The sequence below is a fragment of the Camelina sativa genome, chromosome 9, assembly GCF_000633955.1.
Source record: "Camelina sativa cultivar DH55 chromosome 9, Cs, whole genome shotgun sequence".
Lineage (NCBI taxonomy): Eukaryota > Viridiplantae > Streptophyta > Magnoliopsida > Brassicales > Brassicaceae > Camelina > Camelina sativa.
The window spans coordinates 1,998,382-2,018,171 of NC_025693.1; the positions used below are offsets into that span (position 1 = coordinate 1,998,382).

At 31.9% G+C, this 19,790-nt stretch overlaps 1 protein-coding gene, 1 long non-coding RNA gene and 1 pseudogene across 5 annotated transcripts; 2 read left to right on the plus strand and 1 right to left on the minus strand.

Annotated features, from left to right (window-relative positions):
- LOC104710227 (probable LRR receptor-like serine/threonine-protein kinase At2g23950) lies at positions 3,856-5,257 on the minus strand. Of its 2 annotated transcripts, none has more exons than XR_754945.2 (4): positions 4,866-5,257; positions 4,328-4,640; positions 4,168-4,235; positions 3,856-4,078 (listed from the first exon to the last, which is right to left on the minus strand). XR_754945.2 is itself a non-coding variant. In XM_010426798.2 (4 exons), exons 1-3 carry the CDS (start codon positions 5,009-5,011, stop codon positions 4,216-4,218), a joined length of 528 nt encoding a protein of 175 aa, XP_010425100.1. In that variant the 5' UTR covers positions 5,012-5,257; the 3' UTR covers positions 3,856-4,078; positions 4,168-4,215. The 2 variants fall into 2 exon arrangements, 1 of the variants encoding a protein (XP_010425100.1); XM_010426798.2 differs by having other exon boundaries at positions 4,328-4,689.
- LOC104714920 lies at positions 7,028-7,532 on the plus strand (annotated as a pseudogene).
- LOC104710228 lies at positions 16,007-17,464 on the plus strand. 3 transcript variants are annotated; one of them, XR_754948.2, is made up of 5 exons: positions 16,007-16,381; positions 16,498-16,581; positions 16,679-16,780; positions 16,865-16,947; positions 17,066-17,464. It is a non-coding gene; the product is annotated as an uncharacterized LOC104710228 (long non-coding RNA). The 3 variants fall into 3 exon arrangements; XR_754946.2 differs by having other exon boundaries at positions 16,865-17,464; XR_754947.2 differs by having other exon boundaries at positions 16,679-16,722; positions 16,865-17,464.

Genomic DNA, 19,790 nt, shown 5'->3' on the forward strand with positions numbered 1-19,790 from the left:
AACAGTATTGCAGCCAATTTATTTTCTTTTGAATATAATTTAACATTAAATTCAAAAAAATAAAAAATAAATTATCTTTGAAACGATTCGGAAACGTCCCCGTATGTCTTCATTCCCGTTTCCTTTTTCTGCTTGCCGTCTCTGCTTTCTCTGAAACGGCTGAGAAACGTTTCATTGCTGTCCCCGTCAGGTATCCGTCCCCAAAACAAATCTGGGACGGGAGACGGTGGTTGACAGACGTCACCGTGCATCATAGGGATTGGGACGCAGAGTTTATGAAGAATCTTGATATTCAAACGATCTTCAACCTCATCGTCGCTGCTAACCGTCTCCAAGTCACGGGTCTTCTTGTTCTCACTTGCCAGGCCGTTAGAGATTACATCGAAGACAAGACGCCAGAGGAAGTTCGTGAGATCTTTAAAATCGAGAATTATTACACACCCGAAGAGGAAGACGAATACGAAGAAGCCATTCGCAAGGAAAACGATTGGGATTTTTCAGATCCATATTAAACCCTAGCTTTATGTTTCGTTTCTTTTCTTTTCTCTTTTTTCAAATATACATGATTTGGTGAATGTCAATTATGTTTCTATTCTTAAGTGTGTGATCAACTTTTGGTCTCTTTAATTTCGCTTTTAATTTTTACCTAGATAATTGACTAGCTATAGGCCAAAGTTAAACATAAACATAAAACCATAGCTTGTAGGAAGACGAGGGGCGTTGTGGTCGTGGTCGTATAAACTCAAATAGATGCAAAAAAAAAACACAAAACAAAGCATCCGATCGAGGAAGAGCGTTTCTCAAGTATGTGATCAACTTTTGGTCTCTATAATTAATTTTGTTGTTAAAGCTATGTTATATAACCATATATCCCTCCGGTGAACAACGTGATACACGCGCGGACAATACAAACTCTTTTATCAAAAGAGAAAATGTGATATATGACAATGTGATATATGACTGCACATAAGAGAAAATGGGAGAACGTACGTACTACGTAGCCTAAGGAATCCTCTCTATATACTGAACCATAAAAAAATTCTTGTATTTTTCCTTCTCATGTTTCAATTATATAGCAAACCATTTTGAAAAAATCATCCAATAACCTCTTATATTACAAGAGGCCCAAATCAACACTGAAAAACATTAACCGCCAAACGGTAAGAATGGATTTCTATAACTTTCCAACACCGTATTTCTGACCTCAAAAGGCCACAAACAAATTTCACGTTAATGAGATTTCCATTCATTAGGTTGTTACTGGACCAGCAATGATCAAGCCATAACGATTCTCGATAGCCAGACCTTAACCAGCCATATCATGCACGTTTTCTAACCCAACTAATTAACCCCAATAGTAGCCACAAACCTCAGAAGTTATAAGCGACAACTGTAATAGAAAAAGAGCCTAGTACTCCAGTACTGATAAATTATTTGTAAATTAAATTAATGAAGATTCCGACTGATATGGTATGTTGTTAAACACTGATATTGAAGTGATGAAAAGTTAGAGAACAACGTAACTGTTATAAATGCTTAATTTGGTCCCCTACGTGACGAGGGAATTGTACTCCACTAGCATCCTCTTATATTAAATATGAAAGATTAATTACTTAAATACTCATAAAAATCTCTCTATAGTTAATAATTACATTGAGTTTATAGGTGACAAAAAGATATATATATATATATAAGTTGTATTTTAGTTTATAATTCTATATCTAATGTAACAATAGGTATCTTTTTATATATACTAGGACTCGGACCACCACGATGTCGCGGGGGAAATATTTCAAAAATAAGTTATATTAAATTTAAATTTAGCATTATATTTTATAAAACCATTTGCAAATATATGTTAAATAATAAAATTAAAAATTATCCCAAAAAAAGAAAATAATAACATAAATATTAAACATATATAGCTGTTAATTTAAGAAACACAACTGTCGAAATGAAAACTTATAATAAAAAAAATAATATGGTAAAAGACTAAATTCTAGTTAAAAATTATTAAATAAAAAGTCATAATGAATCAAGACAACTCTACTTATAATTTGTATGTATTATAAGTATAAGATATTGTATGAAATATATTATCGTAAAGATAACAAGCATCATAACATTTATTGATATTTATATTACTCATAAACAAATTTTATGACAAAGTGATTCAAGTGAGAATATCAAACATACGATTATAATAAGTAAATGAAAATCTCTGATAAAATAATTTTAAAAATAAAATAAATGAAAAAATAAAATAAATTTCATCTTGAGTGAAAGTTCCTCAACCAATAATTATAATACAAATACACAACTTCTAAAAGTAAAAGATGAAATAGTTAAATCTTAAAAAAAGACATATTTTACGAAAAGTTATGATAAATAAACGCATTGTAAGTTACATAATTATAGTTGATTAAATTTCTATATTACTATAATCATTTCTAAAATTTTTAGTTAGATTATAGAATGTTGGTTATTGAATATTAAAATTTATATTATTTAGATTCAGCATGAAACCAAAAATTTGTGTCAACGAACAATCATTCATTGGTTTGTTATTTATCTTAGAAGAGACAAATATATATATAGAGTTCAAAAGACATAAACATTAAGATAAACATAACTATTGGAACGAAAATTTGTAAATAAGATATGGTGAAAAGACATAACTCTATAATGAACAAAAGCAACTGTATGATTTTTTTTTAATAGAAAAGATACAACTATACAATGAACAGACGCAACCATATGATTATTTTCAGGAAAGAAAAGTATTTAACGAAAAGGTAAGACGAAAAATCGCAATTGTTACTGGCATTTATTCAGATTTTTATTATTATGTAGATTTTTATTGTAGTCAGTTTACTATAGAGTTAATGCAACATACGCAACCATATAAATTCATTTCACATTTACTACAATTAAAGCGTCCAACACAAATAAAAAATATTCAAGATAACCATATAGATTAAGGATATCTTTTCAATTCTGGACTTTGTAGTAATGTTAATGCAACATCCAAATTCCAATGTATGCAACACATATAAACTGGTTTTAAATAGAAGACATCTTTATTATCATATTCAAAAGTTAAATCCAAAAACTCACTATATAATACATCTAACTCTTGGAAAAAAACTCTAAGTATTTTCATTAAATTTTTATATTTAAAATTAACTAAAAATTGTGAATTAGATTCATCATTCCAAAAATCTTTCGTTAAATCAAGAATTGGATGAATTTCTTTACTTTTGAAAGAAGAATGATTGAGAATAATTTAAAAAGCTTTAAAAACTGTTGAGATTGAAATTTTATATTATTTTGAATCATGACAAAAAAATATAAACAGTTCAAACAGACAAATATATATATATATATATATATATATAATATAGATTTCAAAAAATACAAATATTCGAATAAATATAACTCTACAACGAACAGTTGCAACTCTACAAAAAAAAAAACTGTTACAATGAACAATCGCAACTTTTCGTAAAAGACACAGCTGAAAATTCCTACAGATCTTTTTAGAAAATTATCCAGAAGGTACAATTGAAAAAACGCAACTTTTGATAGTATTTATTCGGATTCCTATTATATATAGATTCTAATATAATAACAATAGTTTCTTTCTGATTAATAAGATAGTAACAATAGTGTCTTTTTAATAAACACTAGGTTAGACCCGCGCTACGTTGCAGGATACTTTTTATAACTATTTTTAGATATATTAAATTATGAAAAATATAATTTTTAAAATTTTTTTGATTAACTGTAAAAACTGTAGTTTATACAATGATAAGATAGAAAATGCATTAATATAATAAATATAGAGAAATTTCAAATTTAAGATAACTTATATTTCAAACTAAATAAGTAAACAATCTTTTGGTGTTTCAATCTCTAACAACTTATAAATTAGCTTATATAGTATAGATTCATTGTCAATCAAGTATCTAAAGCTTAAACATTCTAAAGTAAACAAATTATCCAAAGGGAGAAGTCACTGATCAAGTATCTAAAGTTTAAAGCCACAAGTTCTTTCTTTCATTATTGGTCCTTGAATCTGCACATAGACATAATAGAAAAACAACAGAGTCAATAAACTTGTTGCACAAAACGAGTTTATGCAAGGAGGAGAAATTTGACACTTACTTCTCTATAGCTTCTTAATAAGTGTTTCTTGTTCTTTGCTAAAGGAAATCACTCCCTTTCTGGTGTTTCTGTTTTAAAAGCAGTAGATTAAAACCATTAAAATCCAGTGATTACATTTCTGTGACTAAAATGAATTAACAAAAACCAGTTTTATCAATACCTTTAAGCCTAGAGGCGACACTACAATTGGACATGTAAGGGTAGACAAGAAGTCTTTCGTTAGAACTCACGCAATAACCAATTAACCGAAGCAAATTCCTATGGACAGCTAAGCTGATCATCTCAAGCTCGGTACGAAACTGTGAGTTCCGAGAAGTTCCATTCACATCTTTCAGTCGTTTCACTGCAACCACTGTCCCATCTCCAAGCTTTCCTCTGTAGACATTACCAAACCCACCATCACCAAGAATGCTCTTGGAACTAAACCATCCGTAGCTACATGAAGTTCTCTGAATCAGGAGAGTCTCCTTGCCCTGTAGTGGAGACAACAAAAACAACAGCTTCCTCATGAGGTAAGTAACTCTGCAAAAAACACCTTTTATGTCACACCACTCTTAAAGAGAGTTTTGTGAAATCCAATAGCTTGATCATCGTTGTCTACCACAACTACTCTCTAAGGTGAGCAATTTTAATTGTAAGATAAACGAAGCAAATACAATCTTCGAAACAGAAAGATTGGACTTTTTACAGACACATACCGCGTCGAATTCGTCAGTGGAGACGATAGAAGTTGGACATCCACGGTGTTCTGCTTCGCGGCCAATACGCTCCACCGCATCAAGAGCGTTCTCGGTTTTAGAAGCATACAACACAAGCAGCTTCCTCGGCTTTTCTCCATCGTCATCGCCGCCACTTCACCTCACCCACCCGGAGATTGAGATTGAGAGAAACAGCAAAACCGGATCCGGTCTGATGACTTTAACCGATCAATTGGAAGCGCCATGTGCAATAATAGAGGAATCCGAGACATGCGTGACAATCAAAGAAAGAGATAAACACAAATAGAAAAATAGCAAAAACAATAAAATCTCTATCAAAGAAAACGACGACGAAGAACCAAAATCAGGAAAAGCATCAAAACGACATTGGCTTCTTTTTCTTATAAAATAAGGTGATGTGTATTAATGTTATAATTTGATAGGTTAGAGTTTTTAACTGAGGTGTCAGTCTCTGCTTCAAAGTTGAAGCTGAGGTGTCAACCTCTGGATAGAAACACATTGTATTTTTATTGTATTGATTAAATATGCATGTTACCCCGATTCTATTTGTGTTTTTTTTTTAAAAAAGGGTTCCCCAATTATATTTTTGAAAAGGATAATAGCACAATTGACCGACTCTTAAGGTTTATAAATATAAACATTTCAAAAACCATCTCTCATTCAAAAGTAAACAATGTCTTCGAAAAAAGATTGTGCTGAAAAGCTCTGATGGCGAGTCTTTCGAAGTTGAGGAAGCGGTGGCAAGAAAAATGCAGATCGTAAGGCACATCATCGAAGACGACTGTGCTACTAACGCAATCCCGCTTCTAAATGTTACAGGAATGATCCTCGCCATTGTTATTGAGTATTGCAAGGGACACGTTGATGATGATCATGCAGAACCTGAGGATGCGAAGAAGAAGCTCAAGGATTGGGACGAAGAGTTCATGAAGAATTTGAAGAATCTTCATGTTGATAAGATCATTAGCCTTCATGTGGCTGCTGACTATCTCGACGTGTGACGGTCTCTTCTTGATCTCACTTGCCAGGCCGTTGCAGATTATACCATAGACAAGATAGTAGAGGAAGTTCGATAAATATTTTTACCTCGAGAACGACCTAGCTTTTAGTTTAGTTTTTTTTTTTTTTTTTTTTTTAATTTTTTTCTTTTTCTATACATGATTTAATTTGGTGAATGACTTATATGTTTCTGTTTCTCAAGTGTGTGATCAACTTTTTGGTCTGTTTAATACGTTGTTAATTCCTTACCTGACTAAGCTACGGTAAACATAAAACCATAGCTTGTAACACAAGATATTCTTCGAATCCTAAGTCCAATTAATCTCTTTGAGAAAAGAACATTAAGTAGGAAGAGCTCGATGATCAATTAGGGAATTCCAAAAGTTCAATAGTATATATATTTCAGGGAAGACGATCAATTAGACCTAGGAACGTTTTGATGTGCGTGTATGTGTTTTTTGACTTTAAGAGATTTTATATACATGGACTTCGATGGAGGTCCATAAACAAATAAACAAACATTGAGCAGATCAGCCCTTGGTTATGTGGATGACCTTTATGAGTCTGAAAATATTCCTTTCTTGGAGGCACAAGCAAAGCAACGTGTACAAATAACCAGAAATCGTGCGACTTTTGTCTTTTCATTAGTGGTATACGGTATACTATAAAATAGGTGTTTAAGGTACTCTTTACAAAATCTAATACTATCTATGCTCTTATTATATAATTCAATAATATCTAATTTATATAGAAGGTAAAATTAATTTATTGATTGTAATTCTAACAAATATGGAAAAACTAGAAAATGTTATACAAAAATTGCATTGAAAATACAAAATAGTCACATTTAACACTTTTTTTCTTAAATTAAGAAACAGAACAGTATTAGTAAATTTCTAAAAAAGTTTTTGGAATATATTTTACGAAACGTTTTTTAAAATAAGAAATTTGCGTTTGTTTTCTTCTTTCTTCTTTTTTTTTTTTTTGTGAGAAAAGGAAACAACATGTTAATTACCCCAATTATATTGTTTTTTTTTTTTTAATTTAAAAAGGGGTTCCCCAAGTCTATTGTGAAAAGGACTATTGCACAATTGACCGACTCTTAGATTTATAAATAAAGACATTCAAAAAACCATCTCTCATTCAAGGTAAACAATGTCTTCGAAAAAGATTGTGTTGACAAGCTCTGATGGCGAGTCTTTCGAAGTTGAGGAAGTGGTGGCGAGAAAAATGCAGACCGTAAGGCAAATGATCGAAGACGACTGTGCTACTAACGCAATCCCGCTTCAAAAAGTTACAGGAATGATCCTCGCCATGGTTATCGAGTATTGCAAGAGACACGTCGATGATGATCATGTAGCAACTGAGGATGCGAAGAAGAAGCTCAAGGATTGGGACGAAGTGTTCATGAAGAATCTTGATGCTGATAAGACCGTCAGTCTCCTTATTGCTGCTGACTATCTCAAAGTGTGACGGTATCTTCTTGATCTCACTTGCCAGGCCGTTGCAGATTATATCATAGAAAAGAGAGTAGAGGAAATTCGAGAAATCTTTAACCTCGAGAACGATTACACACCCGAAGAAGAAGAAGAGATTCACAAGGAACACTCTTGGGCTTTTAAAGATCCAAAAAACCCTAGCTTCTAGTTTAGGTTTTTTTTTTTTTTTTTTTTGGTTCTTTTTCCATATATGATTTAATTTAGTGAATGAATTATATGTTTCTGCTTCTCAAGTGTGTGATCAAGTTTGTTTGAATAAAAATAATTCCCACTATATAACCCATCTTGAAGTACACTAATGAATTCTTTTTGTTTTTTTAATTTGAACTATGAAATATGTATAAATAAATGTAATATCATTAAATTTATAAAAAAAAAATTATCTACTAATAACCTTTATACCATACTGAAAATATAGGATTAATTAATCATCAAAAATTATTTTCGAAATAAAATATTAATACAATTTTTTAATTAAAACTAATATTGTTTATGTTACACAGGAATCACATAATGACAATGTATAAACAATTACAAATAATATTTCTTTAATTGCATAATTTCATTTGGCAACTTAATTGATCATAACTTTTTATATTCATCATTTTTAAAAAATTCCAAACTTAATTTCTTACACAATATTTTCATGTCTTTATTTATAAACATTAATACAATTTACTCATTATTTGTATTCTTCTTTATCTTATCCAAGTTCATAAGAATATTACATTTTTCTGTTTTTTCATATTTTATTATATCAAAACTCATTCTATTACCATTTACTTTATCCATTCTATTGTTATCTAAATTCATTAGAGTCATATATATATATATATATATATTAAATTTTCTTAGTATATATAAGTTTTTTTTTAATCATTATAAGTTTTGAGGAAACTCTTTGACAAATGTTACAATCTATTTAATATTAGATATACTTAAACATATATTGTGACTAAATTAGTTAATTTATGACATACATATATCACAATCTATTTAATATTAGATATCACACATGTCATGATCTGATTAATATCAAAATTGGGCATTAGATCGCTTGTTAAGATCAAATTTGATTATAAAATACCACTTTTATATGTTCCTATGAGTACTTCCAACATTTGGATTATAATAAGATCATTATAACCCACACAAAATACATAAAAGAATTGTTAGTGAGAGCAAGAACAAGTAACGGAAAATGAATTCGATGGTGATTTTGGTGTTATGCGTCGTTATGCTCTTGGTGGCTGTTGTTGTTGGCATATGTTGCGGTACGTAAATCTTATAACAAAGTCGTAATACCTAATTGATGTTGTGTTAAGTGTAAATAAACTAATATTTTTCTTTAATAATTAGGTTGCAGTAAGAAGAAGCCGGCCAACCCCAAGTGAGGTTTAGGAGAGTCCGAAGTGAGTAAAACATGAGATACTTTGATGATACTTGTAAACTTATGATTGGTTCAAATTTGTTTGATTTAAAATTTACCTCTTTAACTTAATTATAATATATTGGAACTACTGATATTATATATTTGTGAGATACCATTAGAGTATCTAGACTAATGTGGATGTTCTGACGGGTATTTATATTTCTTTGAATAAGATATATTACAAAGTATAAGCGATAAGCATATGTATTGATGAAAAGTCTATGTGTGATATATTGCTAGACTGGTTTAAAATATGTTTGGATAATGAATACATCTCACCATTTCTTTATTGATATAGTTTTTTTCTTCTTTTTACGGCGATCTCATTACTCAAATTCATCAAATATTACAACTTTGATTTCTCGTGTAAAGAGTAACTGATCGAAAACAACGAGTAAAAAGTAAAAACCAAACGGTTTAGTTATACTTGAACAAAAAATCATTTGGTAAAAATAAAAAATTACTAGTTTTCTTCTATCTTCTCAATCTCTATCAATTTTTCTTCTTTACTCATACATTTACAAGTCTTCTGATGTTTGTTAACATATTTTTAATTGAACTTTTATGAATCAAATTAAGTTTATATCATTTTGTCATATGAAAAAATATTTTGGCCATTAATTTCTGATTTTCTTTAAGCGTCAAATACTCTCAGGCCGGCACTGGCTACAACAGACCATAATCATGAAGAAATGGCTGACGAGCCATAAATATTTCATGAATAAGAGCTTTTACAAATTATGTATGATAAAATTATATAAGAACAAATTATGTAGGTATGTATGATTATTATATTTCTACGATAGGATGTTTGAGATGTGTTTGGATAATGGATAGAAGTGAAATCACCAATTATTCATTGTGTATCCTTACTATATTATTTCAGAAGTACAAAAGTGTAACATGACTTTTTTTTTGTAGATTTTAACAGATTATAGGTAAATATTTTTGATCGAATATTATGGCATTCAAATTTAAATCACAGACAATATAACATTTAAAATTATTGATCATGTTTTGAATTAAAACAATTAAAGAATTATTTCCAAATTTCTATCAGTTATCAGATCGACAAAAGAGAGAAAATACTTTCCCTTTATGATATTTTCGTTCTGAAATCATCTTAAAAACAATATTTACATGTATTAGACTTTTAAAAAAAAAATAGGTCCCAAAAAGGCTATTAATAGACCAACTATATAACAAATATTTATCAAAATCATCTTGACCGAGAAAGCCTACAAAACAATATAAACATACATATTGACAAAAAAAAATTGATATACATAAACAAATTTTGATTACGTATGATAAAAAATAACAATATAGTCAGATTCAACAATATTATATGATATAACAAAAAATTTAGATGTCAAAAAAGAATTTACAATAGTACCTTATATAACAAACAAGGGTTCCTCCAAAAAATTTCTACCAGAAAATGACACATGTCACTAAATTAAAACCATTTATTTTATTCGTACACACTTCATTTGACTCCTATGATCATCTCTAGCCACAACAACAATCATGGAAAATAACTGACGATCCGTCAATTGGCAATTACACTTATAAAATAGAAATCTGTGAGCCTCTTGGGAGCTAAATACGTGAAAAGGCAAGCCAATATGAACTTAAAATCTTATAGTGAAGAGTGATAAAATCAGCTATTCATTTAGTATAAGTAAATCCTCATAAGACTCGAATAAAGCATATATAAAAGAAAGGATGCAAGTAAAACATATATGGGGGGAATTCAAATCAAGATTAAAACCCAATTATATGCATTCAAAACAGAATTTAGTCAAAATATTTGGGTTGACCAACCAATTAATACACTTAAATGTGAATTACTAGAGGTGTCAAAATGGGTCAGGTTTCATGGATCAACTCAACTCAACTCAACCCATGAACTCTAATGAGTTAAAAAAATTTACCCTAATAAGTTCATGAATAAAATGAGTTAGTGGTTCAAATGGTTTTATGGATCAAATAAATTGAGTTGTAATGGGTAATGGTTTAACCATTTAATCCATCAATTCTTCTTTTATTGGGTCAAATTGACTCAAATGTTTAAACCGGTTAAATATAACCAAAACCTTTAAACCAATCAAATGTGTAAACAAGTCAATGCTTTGATTATCCCCAAAACAGCTTCTTCCTGATTAGAATTTGGGATTTAAAGCCATCATTGTAAAGAGCTTCATCGTGATTTTTCCCAAAACGATTTGTTTCTTTTACGGAATCGAAGAAGAGTTTTTGGGTTTTTAATTTGGAAGCGGAAGTGTAAGAACTTGTCCAACGAGGGAGTGAAATCGGAGAAAGAGGAGACCTGGCCGCATGTAATGATTTAGAGACATGGGCTTTTGTTATTTTGTTGTGTGCTTAACTAGAATTTCGAATTGGGTTAAACAATTATAATTGAATGGTCAAGTGATGGTGGGGGAAACATGTTTTCTGCAAATGGTTAAAGTCAGATTTTTTGTAAATGGCTTAGTCATTTCTCAATCGTATGTTTCATATTAGTATATTGTTTTAGTGTTGGATGTTGATATATACTCACTGGATTTGATTGCTTTTAAGTTTTAACCTTAACATGTTTGATATATTTGCTAAATTGCTCTTCTCACTTCTCTGGAACTTTTCCAAGAAATGAAGAGTCACGTGTTCCTTTGATGCCATTTTGATGCCATTTTGCTGAACATGAATGCATCTCTATATGCTTGTCAATTTATGTCGATCAAGTCTACATTGGTTTATCTTTGAGACAAAGATCTGAGAAAACTCTTTTTCGTTTTGTGAAAAACATCATTGATATGTAAATTTCAAGTTTAATTTTTAGTATAACTGTTGAGTTAACTATTTAACCATTTAACCATTTAACTCATTAAACTAATGATCTTATGGGTTAACCCAACTCATTTAAATAAATGAGTTGGATCAACTCATTAACTCATTTCATCTAAACTCATTAGGTAATGAGTTGGTTTGAGTTGAGTTAATCATTTTGACATCCCTATGAATTACCTACATAAATAACATATATTTAATTTGTTATCAACACCTCTAAATATTTACACAACAATGTTATTAAATAGTTTTGCAATGTTATTTTAGTAACTGTAACATCCACGAACCGGATTCCCGGTTTGGGAGGTGCATCGATTGATGACAGCTTGTCCTGTGGGAAGGTTGTTAAAGGGTGAGGACCAGGGTTCGAGGAACGCCTGGCGCACCAATAACCTACATGTGGATGAATAGTTCCTTTCTACATTGAGGGGTTAGGATTGATGCCTGCAGGGCCAGCTTTGGGCCTATGGGGGCAAGCTAGCAGTGGGCTAGTGGTGTCAACGGGACAAGTTGTCACACTAGGAGTGTGTATTTGTTGGTTTTAGAGTCAGAATCTTTGTAACAACCCGTCCCGTGGACCCCACTAGCCTCACTGCTAGCCCACTAGCCTCACTACTAGCCGTCCCAAAGGACCCCAAGATGGCCCTGCAGGGCATCGATCCAGACCCATTACTGTGGATATCCAAATCAACCAGTAGGTTATTGGTGCACCAGACGTTCCTTGAACCCTGGTTCCCACCTTTTAACAACCTTCCCACAGAACAAGCTGTCACCAATTGATCTGCAGGTTCTGTGGGAATGTTGTTAAAGGTTGGGACCAGGATTCGAGGAACGCCTGGTGCACCAATAACCTACTGGTGGATTGGGATATCTACAGTGATGGATTAGGATTGATGCCCTGCAAAGCCAGCTTGGGGTCTGTTGGGGCGGCTAGCGGTGGGCTAGTGGGGTCAACAGGACAGGTTGTCACATAAAAATCGATCCTAACCCCATAGGCCCGAAGCTGGCCTTGTAGGGCATCGATCCTAACCCATCACTGTGGATATCCCAATCCACCAGTAGGTTATTGGTGCGCCATGCGTTCCTCGAACCATGGTCCCCACCCTTTAACAACCTTCCCACAGGACAAGCTGTCACCAATTGATATGCAGATCAACGGGACGGGTTGTCACAATAACCTACTGGTGGTCTTTGGCAAAGGTGAGTGCATGATCATGGCTTATCTAAGCTTGAGATTTCTCTGATTTTTGTGTTTATGTGTTATGTGGTAGATCTGGCTTGTTAGAATGTTTTTGAGTCACATGGGGCTTGTTGAGGCTTCTTTGTGGCATTAGATCGAGTTTGATGTATTTAGGAACGAAGATCTGACGAGGAGTTTCAGAGAAGACGATACTTGGTATGTGCGTCGACCGATGCACAACTATGTGCATCAGTCGATGCACTTTGTGCGTTGGTCGATGCACTATGTGCGTCAGTCGATGCAGTGTGAGGACGGCGTGATAAGACCTAGGAGCATTGATCGATGCTATGCGGAGGTATTGATCGATGCAATTAGGGATTTCGTGAAATGTCGAGCATACATTGGTCGATGCAGTGTTGGTGTCGGTCGATGCAGGCTTGGTGTTGGTCGAGGCAACCCCAGCCAGTGTCGGTCGATGCGGTGGTTTGGTGTCGGTCGATGCAGCTTCCTGTTTTGTTTGTTGATTGTTGTTTGATGGTTGGAGATTCTTAATTGCTAGTGTGTATAGCCCATTAGATGGGAGGATTGTCTCAGGGCATCTCCAATGGTACTCTATATCTTACTCCAAACTCTATATTTGGAGTAAAATCATCTCCAATGGTACTCTATATTCTACTCTAAAAATAGAGAAATGAACAGTGTCACTCCAAATTTGGAGTAACACTATTCATTTCTCTATTTTTAGAGTAGAACTTTTTTATTTACAAATAATCCTTCAATTATCATATCTTATACCATTTTATACCAAAAAAAATTATTTAATAGGAATTTACACTTATATAATTTTATAGAAAAAACAAATATATTACATTAAATTAAAACACAACAATAACATATATGTAACTTAGAAAATATAATGACATAACAAACATTAAATATAAAATACATAACTAGTGCCATAAATTAAAATAGAAATAGAAAACTTAAATAAAAACAAATTCTTACCAAAATAAACTTAATACATCATAAACTAGTGATTAATAATCCGGTAAATCGCTTCTGGATCCATTAAGGTTATCAAAATATTGCCCAAATGAAGTAGATGCCAAAAATTAATTTTCAAGTTTAATTTTAATAATATTTTAATTTTATTGATTTTTTGTTAAAATTTAAATAAGTGGACACAATTTGTAGATTTTAGAACTAAAGGGCTATATGAGAAATTAAGAACAAGATAAACATATATAATAAATTTAAAATATTTATTTTAGAGTAAGAAATAGAGTAACCATTGGAGTAAACCTCTACACTATTTTTAGAGATCTCTATATTTAGAGTAAAATATAGAGGTAACCATTGGAGTTGGTCTCACTGAGTGTTTATGAAAATACTCATGCATCTCAATTTGTGTTTGTGGTGCAGCTACAGACAAAGTATGATCGTGGAATCAAGGCAATGAAGAGGAGGATGTTCTAGTGGCTCGGTTGTTTGTGGTCTGGCTTATGGTAGGTTGCTATAATGGAGTCTTTAAAATGTTGTCTAGGATTGTTGGTTCCTTGGTTTATGTTGAATTGATTCATTGGTTTAATTGTTATGGAATTAATAATGATTATTTGATTATTGGTTAATTCATTGGTTTAATGTTTGGTTATTCCGCTGTTTGGTTTGAATGTGGCTAGGTGGTTAGTGAGTATGGGATCATTAAACTATTATTATATATATATAAACGGGTCGGGTCGTTTCAGTAACTAATAAATCTTCTTATGTTGAGTTCCGTCTCTCACCCATGCATTAGAAATTTCTATTTGTATTATAATCTTTCTAATTTAATCATCTTAAATTTATAATTAACTTATTTAACCCACTAATTATACTATCAAAACATTTTTCGTATTTCTTGGGACCTTTAACCTCTAAGATTTTTTACATTGAAAAATAACTGAATGCATTAAGAACATCATTAACTCAAATTAGTTTTGTGACGTACACTCAATTTTGCACGACCTACACATTTGTTATCAACAAATTTCCTATAAATAGCAAACACCTCACTAAGCACCATCAAATATCAAATCCCCCATAAAAATTAGAATTCTATAACATCATTTTTCTATATAACTGATTGTGTTTCAAATATTTTATTTATATCACTTTTGAAGATATGGAAGCAAATGTTGGTTTTAGTTTATAGATATTCATATGCCATTTAGACATGTGCCATTCTTTTCAGTTTTATGGAATAATATTTATTTATATTGTTTTATTTTTTAATTAACGACATAATTGTTTACTTCTGTTTTAACTATCAATAGAACATAAAAATATTGCTGCATAATTTCTCTACATTGAGGTAATATTTCTTCTTCTACATATGCATTTTTTGATGAAGAGTAAGAAGAAACCGAGAATGAAAAATGAACTTATTGATTTTTTTGGATGACGATGGTAAAAATTTTGAATTACTTTTGCTGTCCAAGCACCTATTTTTAAAGAATGGTGCATGAAAGGGAAATAAAATTTGCAACCAAAAGAAGGTGAGTCTTCATTAAAAGAAGGGACAATTGCATTTTTAGTACCTTTATTTGCATTTAAATGAGCTCGTAGACCCCATATTCGTTTTTCGAGAAACATAACCACTAAGGGTGCTGAAATTACAGTTGACCTTCTTACGACCAAACAAAAAACAGAAGCCGAAATGACAGATTTAACCCGATGAAGTCTGCAATAGATATCTCTAAGGTTGATTTCAAACTTACGTCAAAGGGAAGACTTCAAAGTAAGTCTACTCCTTAATTATAGGTTAAATTTTAATTAAAAAAATTATAAAAAATAATTTGGTTAACCATTTGACCAAATAATAACCACATAGACTTCCTGCATTGTAATAAAATAAATTTACATATAAACTAGTCAAATTAAGGAAGGTAAGACTGATTAGGTTAAAATTATTTGATTTAGGGTTTGCTTAAGTTGACTTCTCTGTAGACTATTCACGGTTGACTTTCTTATGCCATCAACTAGTAATATTATATTATTTTAAACTCACCGACAATTTAACCAAACCGATAGATGAACCTAACCGAATGCATACCATTTCCTTGATTTTAACCTAACCGGATGCAGTAACCATATATATATACTTATCTCTCTAACTCAACCCTAGTTGTTTTATGTGATCTCTCTCTCCAAAATTAATATATTCGTGAGAGAAACCATTTTCTTTCTTTTGCATCTTCTAAAAAACCGAGTTCGCCCTAGCCGCTTCTCTCCCTCACAACCACCCAGGAGTCATTTTCCAGCGACGTCGCTAGATCTGTGTTTCCGTCTTGTTGTAGTCACCGCTGTCTACTAGGTATGTTCATGTCGTGTTATGGGCTCGCCGGAGATTCGCCTCTCAGATCTTGTTCCTTCGCTTCTACTGTTTGTTTTGCTCCACACCGTGTCGGAGTCGTTGCCTCCTCTTCTTCTGTCAAGTTTTAGACCTTGCCGACGAAGACCCTTTGGCAATCGATAAAGACATCTTTCACGAACTCTGGTTAGTATACTACGGAACAACACTCAATCGATAAAGCTCTCTTTGTATTCTTTTTTATTTTTCTTAGATTTATTTCGTTGCTAAATCGATTTTGTTGGGAAAACCCTACTTTGCAGCAATGGTTGAGTACTGCCCGAGTATGAACAAGCGAAATTGTCTGATATGAGCAGAAAACAGAGAATGCTGAAGTCTCCGATAAGGTCATGATTTGTGAATTCTTATTCTTTGTTGATTAGTATCCTTAAGAAGATTGTGTGTAAATTTTGGGTTTTTTTGTTTTTGTTTTTGGCTTCTCAGTTGCATCAGTGTAATGAGCAATTGAAGGAGGAAAAAGGAAAAAGGTGAGAGTCTCTGCAAGAAATATCAACGACTCAGCACTTGCTTAAGTTAAAATCTGAGGTTTTTGATTATACTCAACATTAGATGCTTTTGTTTCTAAATATCCTCCATTTGGTGTTGAGTTTCTTATTATGTCTGTTACAGGAATGTATCCAGCTTACTTCACAGTGTGCTAAGCTACAGGAGATAACTATGGCTCTTGCCAAGGAGCTCCCAACGCTTAAACTGTGCTAAGAATCTTTGATATTTTTGCTCTTTTTTTTTTAATGTTTTCAGATTCTGATATAATCATCATTCAATCTTTGGGTTAACCTTTCTGAGACTATATTCTTGTTTTGCGTTCAGGGTTTCTGATCTTAGCTTGGAGGAAGATGATGTCCTGAAGCTAGCCATGTTGGGGAAACGCTAAGACAAAAGATACTATTGCCACACTAGTCAAGTCTTTAGTTATCAGAAATAGATAGACAATGATAATTTCAATCCAAAGTCTTGTGGGATGAGCTCACGTTTAAAGAGTGCTATTTGGAGTTGGGAAAAATCAAGATTCTTAATATGCCTGGATGAATAATATGTATCTTTAGAAAGTAGAAAAAAATGTAATATGATTATTGTTGTATTCTTCATTAAATACAAATTATGAGAAGGTGGAGATTGAAGCTCCTTTGTTGTTCAGTTTGCCATATCATTTATGTAAATTTAGATTATTAATGCTTCTTTCACTTTGGAGATGAACTCGTTCTGATTTTGCATTACGACCCCGGTTTCAGGTACTATGTTATATTGTGATGTTCTCTAATATTCGTGTACTGCTCTGTTTTGGTCGTTTGAAATATGTCGCTGCTAGAAGAACCAATCTGAGGGGTGATATAATGATTTTTGCTTTGTCTTTGCTCATGTTATGTGAATTGTGTTAGTTTGTGTGATGATGTTTCTTGAGCTAAAGTTTCATGGTTCTTGTTGAGAGAATACAAATATACAGGACCTTGACAATTTCACTGAAATGTGGTTGCGGCCAAAATGAAGAAAACTTGAACACTATACATAACAAAAATTTACATGTACAAACAATTAAAGACTTTAACAAAAAAAAAAGATAATAATATAAATTTAAATGCTTTCAAAAAATGAGTATGCATAAACAAACATTAACACATTATCGATGATTAACCACAAACATAGCTAGACTTTATTATCGAGTCTTTCACAGCAAAAGTCTTTATTATCTAATATTTGATTCTTTCATACCAATAATAATATATTATAATAAAATAGATAGTAAAAATACTAATCAAGATTGATATAGAAAAACTGAAAAAAAAAAAAATCCTAGAAATTTGTAATTTCAATAAGATTTAGTGTAACAACTAAACTAATAGCTAAGAATACACTTTACTATAGTGTTGAAGACTGAAATCATTCACATTTAGGTAATTTTTAGAGAGTTTATATATTACTTCATTTCATACTTATAATTGTAGAATTCTATATTCTTATAAGAAGTCTTTCAGATAAGTCTTCAGCATAATCATTACAAATATTAAATTGATTTGACTGATTTGCAGACGGTTCAGTTTCCCGTGCAATAGTCTACCAAAGAAGTCGTCGACATAATCATTACAAAGTTTAAATTGATTTAATTGATTTGACGTTAGTTGGTAAAGAAGTCTGCCAGAGAAGTCGGTTTCTTTATATTTTTCTGGTACTGTTTCAAATAAACCGGAATTGATTTTCTAAAACCGAGATTATTTTTCTTGTCATCAATACAGACTTCACACATAACTCCAACACGTTGACTTCCAAAATAAGTCAAAGTTAATGACCTAACTGCCTAAGAAAACCAAAAACTTGATTTCTCCATAAGTATTATGTATAATCATGTCAAAAACATACAGAGCCAAGTAAATAACATATATCAAAGAATACAACAAGAAAATCTTAAAAATTATTCACCAATTTGCAATAATTTGGTTTTCAATGAAGATACTTCCCTTGAAGTCTATTTTGTGTGGTCTATTTTTGCAATTACAATTTAATAAAGCAGACACTGGATGAAGTCTACTAGGATAGTTGACTTCTTTTGTTGTCTTCCTTTGTTAACTTTTTGGTCAGTTTTGCGATTAAAAACATAGAACAGAATAGACTTCTTAGGAAGTTTCAACAAGTTAACTTCGATTACAGTCAACTCTGGCTATTTTTGCAATTGACCAAACCATTGACTTGGTAGTAGACTTCTAGCTGATAAGTAGACTTCTTCATCTATCCGTCAACTAGAAAAAGTAAACTTCATTGTGGTTAGTTTTGCAATTGACCAAGTTTGACTTTCACCAAGTAGACTACGTACAAAGTCTCCAGGAATGTTGACTTCGTTTGCAGTCTACCGTGGTCATTTTTGGGGTTGACCAACATTTTAATTTTTTAACTAGTAGACTTCTTTTGCAGTCAACTAATTAATTTTATATCAATAATATTACGGTCAATGTTTTTATATTTTGGTCAAATATAGCCACTATAGATGTCTACTCTTTTATTATCGGAAGAAGACTTCATCCGGCAGTCATAACTAAAAAGTCAAGAATTTGGTCAATTGCAAAAATACACCTTAGTAGACTGCAAACAAAGTATCCGACATAAAGATTATAATGCACTCTGAACCATATTTTTTTGTTTTCAAATGAAATTAAGGAGACTGAAATTGCAGCCTACAGGCTCGAAACTCGATAAATTTTTGATTGCAAAATTGACCACAGAGTAGACTTTACATGATATTATGACGGTTAGACTAACAAATGAAGTCTACTTTCGCAAAAAAAATCAAGGAAATCATGCATTCTACCGGAAAATAACTTTATCGGTTGTTGTTTCGCAATGTCAAGCACCAAGGACGTCGTCTTTAGTCACCACAGAAGAAACCCAGCACCAATTTAATCACTATCCAAGAATCATGACATATAACAAGATAAATGCACTTGCAAATTTTCTTGGATTAAAATGGAGAGGAGATGGAAGAAAATGAAGTTCTCATAGCATTGGGTGTTATTTAAGCTCACAAATTTGGGTTGTTGAAGCATTA